We start from the raw sequence: 6,544 nt of genomic DNA, 5'->3' as shown, positions 1-6,544 counted from the left end.
ATGATGTATGTAGTGAGGCTAGCGTATTCATGAATACTCTTGCAAGGGAGTGTGTTTCAAAACTGGTCCTTTTAACATGCAAAAAAAAAAGAAGAAAAAAAAGACCTTTTGAGCTGGGACTCTTGCCCCCTTTTTGATTATGCTCTTGTAGATTCTTCTTTGGAAGATTTTCTGTCATCATAAAAAATTTGGTTTGTGGCAACTATGCCTATCAAAGCAGACTGTTGGACACTCAATTAAAATGGTAAGACGCACAAATTTGCAACACCAGCGCAGGGGCCGCCATAATCAAAGTGATCACCACAGCCTGCTACTAAACAATCAAATATTCATCAAGATAGTTACTTCAGACCTCCTTTCTACTTTGATAAAGTGATGGGAAGGTAATAATTGGGTGTGCTTATCAAATATCTTTCAAGCCACCAGTGAAAGGAAAAAAAAAAAACTAGTGTCCCATCTTCCCACTAGAATTTCATAATCCATTTACAGAACAAAAATAAATCACGTGTTTTACTGTCATATTTACATGAACAACACCAATCAAATATTTTTTCAATCAAAGCAGATAGAGAACCTTCACATTACATATCACACTAAATCCTCCATCTTCTTTCAGCACATCAATACTGGCATCTTTACATCCCTGTTAGGAAAACCAAGAAAAAGAAAAGGAAAAAGAAAAAGAAACTTACTGGAGCGTGGGAACAGTGCCAGATGGATGCTGGGAAAGATCTGCTGGTTGGCTCCCTTCCACGCCCTGATCGGCCATTTTCCCTTTGAATCCTTCTTCTTTCTCCCAAAAAGTCAGCTAAAGAAAATGGAAATGACCCTTGAGATGAGACCAAAATGCAACAGAAAGTGTGATGTCTTACTCCCACAAAATCAGAATAAATAACCTGATGGATGGAATGGATCCTACACAAGTTTGCCATGTTGGCACATTAACAGGGCTATCAGTGGGCTGAGCCGAGGACTGTCCAAGCCTGGAATGGCCTAGGCGCGTGACACCCCACAACAAACAGGGCTGAGCCCAGTGTGGATGGAGTCCAAGCCCAGCCTATGGCCAACCTCTTTTATGCAAGATCTGGGTTGTTCATTATGTGTGCCAATCATGTGTGATAACAAACAAAAAAGGCCCTTGAAACCTTAAACAGGCCGGAGGTGAGCTGACAGGCTCCTATACACAGCCTGAGCCAGCCCGAGTCATGCTGGAATTGTGCAGTAATCCACCCTTAACAAGTCCAGATCTGCAGTTTACCTTCATATGTCTCATAGATTATCTTGCAACTATAAATGCGATGCTAATTACAAAATGATGGCATGTGTTTTGCACAAGATTTATACAGAAATATTGATCTCATTCTAATTTCAACTTTCTTTTCCAGACAACTTAGCAGTTAGAATCACAGCTCCCTCTCTCTGATTTCAATCCATTGTCAGGAGGATGTCTACTTGGCACAACACTCCATTCTCTGAGCTTAGGACCAGCAATGACAGTGCAATACTCCCACATGGATTGTCGTCAACGTCATCATCTAAGCCTGATTTCTCTAAATATTCAAGTTGTCAATTGGAACATCTTCAGTTGGGTTTCTAAGTTTGTGACGAGCCATAGCATTTAGAGTTTGCTCTTAATGAGATTCATGCTTTACTCGGGAAGCTAAACAATTTACTATCCTTGATTCTGGGTAATTCTAATTTTTTTAGTCCTCTCTCTAACTAAAGCCACACCGTGCCTTTTGCATTAGAGATTCAATTTTTTATCAGTGCCATTCAAAGAACACTCTCTTTTATCAATAAACATTTCTGTTGTCCATCGAAAAGGATATCTTGGAAGGCTTCAAGGATCTTGTGATTAACAGTTTGGCAATTTTATTCTAATCCTGTTATAGACCACGACAATGGCTTGGCTATATACGAACAACTTGAATTGTAAACAAACACATTCTTCAAAAAAATGTAAATGAATGATTTCCATGAAAGCATAGTAATAAGATCCATCGCAAAAATGGTATAAGCTACAAGCACTGAAAGAGTTGGAATCAAAAGAAAGCAGGAACGACACATAAGGATTGTAATCAGTTACAATGATTGGTTCAGGAGTCGGCAAACCTTTAACCACACTTGCATTAATTTGAAACAATTATTCAGTTTCGCAAAAAAAGATTGGACACAAACAGCTGTAAAAGAATCTCGTCTACCATGGAACAGTCATACACAGCGTCCAAATATAAACATTGACAGGTCCCTAACTCATAAATTTATAATGTTTGCATACACTTAACTTGCCATCAAATCATCATCATCATCAAAGCCTTATCCCCACTAATTGGGGTTGGCTACATGAATCCTATTCTGCCATCCAAATCATTTCCCATCAAATAATCAAAGAATATGATACAAACACGGTCCCGTAGACCACCCTACAACAGGTTGTGTTAGATGTTACCAGTCCCATTGGGTAGAATGACCATTTCAGGCAGTTTGATGGAGCAAGATGACCTTCTATATTTTCCAAACAGCGCACTCTTTGAAACCACATGGACACTGAAAGTATCAGGTGGAATGCCAGTTTGAGTGGATTTCCAAGAACAGTCTAAGACCAGCTAAATCACACTCACACAATTCAACTTCACCAGTAATCCCGACAAGAACAAACACCGCCTTCAAAATGATGGAAGCGGTAGGCATCTCTTACTATAATCGTCCGGCTAGCAGTTGTCGAAACGAGCTTCATCCAATTATGGCAGTCATTACAGACGCGCAGATTCTTAATAACACGGATCGGTATCTCAGGAGCCAAGCTAATGAGCCCGAAAGCAACAGCCAGCTTCTCACTGTGAATATACACCGTTGGATCCTTCTGCTCTTGCTCAATATCGTGCAAAAGGCTATATCTGTCCTGCACGTACCCGATTTCAGCTACCTTTTTGTTCAAATCCTCAAAGGACTCATAGATCTTATCTGACAGAGGGTGCAGCCGATCACCAACAAAGAATGCATGGAACGAGTTCTTAACCTCAATCCAGCTACGCCCTGGCTCCTTCTTAACTCCTCTATCTTTCATCATCTGCCTCATATGATCCCTGCGATCCCATTTCCGGGCCACCGCATATATGTTTGATAGGAGAACGTAGGTTGCTGAATCATGCGGCTCCAGTTCAAGAAGATGACGAGCTGCAAGCTCCCCAATTTCCATTTTTCGGTGAACTCGACAAGCACTTAGAAGGGTTCGCCAAACCATAGCATCCGGATCTATCGGCATCTCCTCTATGAATTTTCTTGCCTGATCCAACAGCCCAGCTCGTCCAAGAATATCGACAACGCAAGCATAGTGTTCAGGCCTTGGAAGAATACTGTGCTCTTCACTCATGCACTTGAAGTAGAGGAGACCTTCCGCCACCAACCCCACATGGCTACATGCAGATAGGACACCTACAAAGGTAACATGGTTTGGCTTCAAGCCGTGCTGTTTCATCTGCTCAAAGAGTTTCAGAGCTTCGCTACCGAACCCATGTTGAGAATATCCGGTTATCATGGCATTCCACGACACCTCATTTCTCTCAGACATCACCGAGAACTCTCTCTTTGCGTCTTCAATAATTCCGCACTTGGAATACAACGTAATCAAAACATTACCACCTTCGATCTCTGAGTCATAACCGGTTTTTATCAACTGTGCATGAATCTGCTTCCCTTGTTTGACATCTGCTATATTGGCAGAAGCACTAATGGCAGAGCCATAGGTGAATAGATTAGCTCCCACGCCTGACTGATTCATCCGCGCAAACACCTGCAAAGCTTCCTCGCAGTGCCCACTCTGTGCAAATCCCGATATCAATCCATTCCACGATATCTCGTCTTTGGCTTCAATTGTGTCAAACGCCGAATACGCGTCTTTGATTCTACCACATCTAGCATACAGATTTACAAGTGAATTTCCAATGGAAAGATCCATTGAATAACCTGAAACAAATGATTGAGCGTGGATTTGTAGTCCCTGATTGAGGGCTTGAATTCCGGCACATGCGCTAAGAGCACTGGCTAATCCAATGTTGTCCGACCGGATCCCTCTAGTTTGCATCTCTTCAAAAAGTCTAAGAGCTTCAATGCAATATTCATGTTGTGCATAGCCAGCGATCAGGGCCGTCCATGACACAACGTCTTTCTCCATGAGCCTGTCGAGAATTTCCCTCGCAGTCTTCAGTCTTCCACATTTTGCGTACATGTCAATCAGCACACTGCAGACGTAGACATTAAGCTCAAAGCCTGTCTTTACGATTTGGGTATGGATTTGCTCTCCAAGATGGAGGGCTCCCAAAGCAGTACATGTTCTCAATATACTGGGATATGTGTACTGGTTCGGTTCCATACCCTCGACTTGCATTTCAGAGAACAGTTTGAAAGACTCTCTTAGATTACCCATCTGCCCATAAGCCACAAGCATCACATTCCACAGAACCACATTTTCTCTGTATGTCGTATCGAAGAACTCGTGGGCAGTTTCAATGTCTGCACACTTCACATAGAGGTCAAGCAAAGAACCTTCAATGATGACATCGGAAGAGTGTCCTGCTTTGATCACGTACGAATGGAGCTCCCTGCCTTTGTGGAGAGCTCCGGCAGAAGCACAAGCACTCAAGAGGCTTGCAACTGCAACACAATCAGGTTTGAAGCCTGAATGTTGCATCTTTCTGAAGAAATGAGGAGCACTATTGCTATTTCCATGCTGAGCATGTCCTGATATCAATGCATTATATGTTATTCCGTCATGACGATGCATCTCACTGAAAATCTGTTCGGCAGCGCTCATGTTTCCACATCGCGAATACAAGGTTACAAGAGCATTGCCCACAAAAGTTTCAGACCGAAATCCCCACTTAAAGACTTGAGCATGAAGCTGCATTCCATAGTCGAAAAACTCAATTTTTGTGCAGGCACTGAGGACGCTAGAGAACACATAAGGAGTTGGTGTGATTCCTAATCTTTGCATTCGAGAAAAGAGAAGAAGAGCTTCTTCTGCACGACCATTTTGAGAAAAACCAGATATCATAGCAACCCACGTAATGCTGTCCCTTGAATTTAATCCTTCAAAGACCAACCGAGCTGAATCTATGCTTCCATGCTTCGAGTACGAATCAATCAAAGGATTGCCAACAATCGAATTGCAAGCAAACCCAAGCCGAAAAATCTTCGCATGAATCTGTTTGACGCAGTGGAAAGAAGCATCTCCACCGCCACTACATGCCCTCAGAGCAGAAGCAAATGCAATGGGATCTGGCTCCAGGTACTCATTTACCATTATCAAAAAACCATCCAACACCCTCCTGTTCATTTTTCTCCCAAGGTATCCAGAAAGCACAACATTCCAAGAAGCTACACTTCTATGAGACATCTCATCGAGCACCCTGACTGCATCATCCAAATTGCCAAAACCTGAATACACACCAATAAGCCGATCGGCCAAAACACATTCTGCACCGAAACCCAATTTCAAAATTCTCGCATGAACTCTTCTAACATCTAACAAACACCCAGAATTCAAACAACCGTCCAAGAGCCACAAATAGGTGTTACAATCAGCGCGAAGGCCACGTTCTTCCATCAAATGCAGAAAATAAAAAATGTCCTTTTTGGGTTTTCCTTTATTTGAGTTTCCTACCGTTTCTACATCGTAGAATTCATCGAAAGCATGGCAAGCGGCAGATTGGGTAAAACCAGCAGAAGTCAGCTTACCAACACTTCCAACGAATGACTGCAATTTGGAGAAACATTGAAGGAGGATGAGACGGAGAAACGACCAAGTCCTGGAACATGAAAGATCACAAAGGAATTTGAATCTGGAGTTGGGTATTTGAAGCAGTACCTTGAGGAAGCTTCTGTGAGATTTGGAAGCCTTTGCGGTTGCGATTTTTGGCGGGAAATGCGAAATGAGGGAGTTGGAGAAGATCCCAAGAAGGCAGGATGCTGTGGCCGGCATGGATTCGACGGTGGTGATTTACTGGGATTTTCTTTCACGGCTGAGAGACATCGCGGGAATAACAGAGGTTTGATTGAGAATTTCTAACAGCTAGAGTCGTTGGGCAGGCCAAGCCTGTTAACGCCCGCTGCGCATTTTGGACAGTAACCGCGCTAGCTTGACTGCGCCATAGAACATCTGTGCGGGGCCCACCATTCACCATTCTGTATAAGTCCGGATCCCTTGTTTGCAGCAAAACAGGTTATCTGTTTGTTTCATGTTTATGAGTCCGGATCTGTTATTCGGTAAACAGGGATTCCCTGCTTGCCTAATTCTCATTGGTCTACGTCACCACTCACTTTAAACAAAAAAAAAAAAAAAAAAAAAAGGTCACCACGCAAAAAGAAAAGAAAAGAAAAGAAAACGAGAAGAAAAAAGCCAATGGACAGCACTCGTTGCTGCGTCCCTCCTCTCCACAGTTTCACATCTCTCTCTCCCTCCCACTCTCACTCATTGCTTCTTCCTCAATCCTCTCCACACTTCTTCACATCTCTCTCTCTCTCTTCCTCAAAACATGGATCAAAT

General features: G+C 42.8%; 1 protein-coding gene across 1 annotated transcript; it reads right to left on the bottom strand.

Moving 5' to 3' along the window:
- Positions 1–2,072: 2,072 nt before the first annotated feature.
- LOC131249252 (pentatricopeptide repeat-containing protein At4g13650) lies at positions 2,073–6,204 on the bottom strand. Its single transcript, XM_058249898.1, has 2 exons — positions 5,867–6,204; positions 2,073–5,755 (listed from the first exon to the last, which is right to left on the bottom strand). Exons 1-2 carry the CDS (start codon positions 5,978–5,980, stop codon positions 2,633–2,635), a joined length of 3,237 nt encoding a protein of 1,078 aa, XP_058105881.1. The 5' UTR covers positions 5,981–6,204; the 3' UTR covers positions 2,073–2,632.
- Positions 6,205–6,544: the final 340 nt, after the last annotated feature.

The sequence above is a fragment of the Magnolia sinica genome, chromosome 6, assembly GCF_029962835.1.
Source record: "Magnolia sinica isolate HGM2019 chromosome 6, MsV1, whole genome shotgun sequence".
Lineage (NCBI taxonomy): Eukaryota > Viridiplantae > Streptophyta > Magnoliopsida > Magnoliales > Magnoliaceae > Magnolia > Magnolia sinica.
Note: the sequence above shows the minus strand (reverse complement) of the source record. Positions and strands in the feature narration are given on the sequence as shown.

What these genes read in the sequence shown, in the direction of transcription:
- LOC131249252 (XM_058249898.1), bottom strand. Translation starts at nt 5,980, where the DNA reads ATGCCGGCCACAGCATCCTGCCTTCTTGGGATCTTCTCCAACTCCCTC. An exon ending in CTCACAGAAGCTTCCTCAAG is followed by an intron (nt 5,756 to 5,866) that starts GTACTGCTTCAA and finishes TCCAAATTGCAG; the next exon opens with TCATTCGTTGGAAGTGTTGG.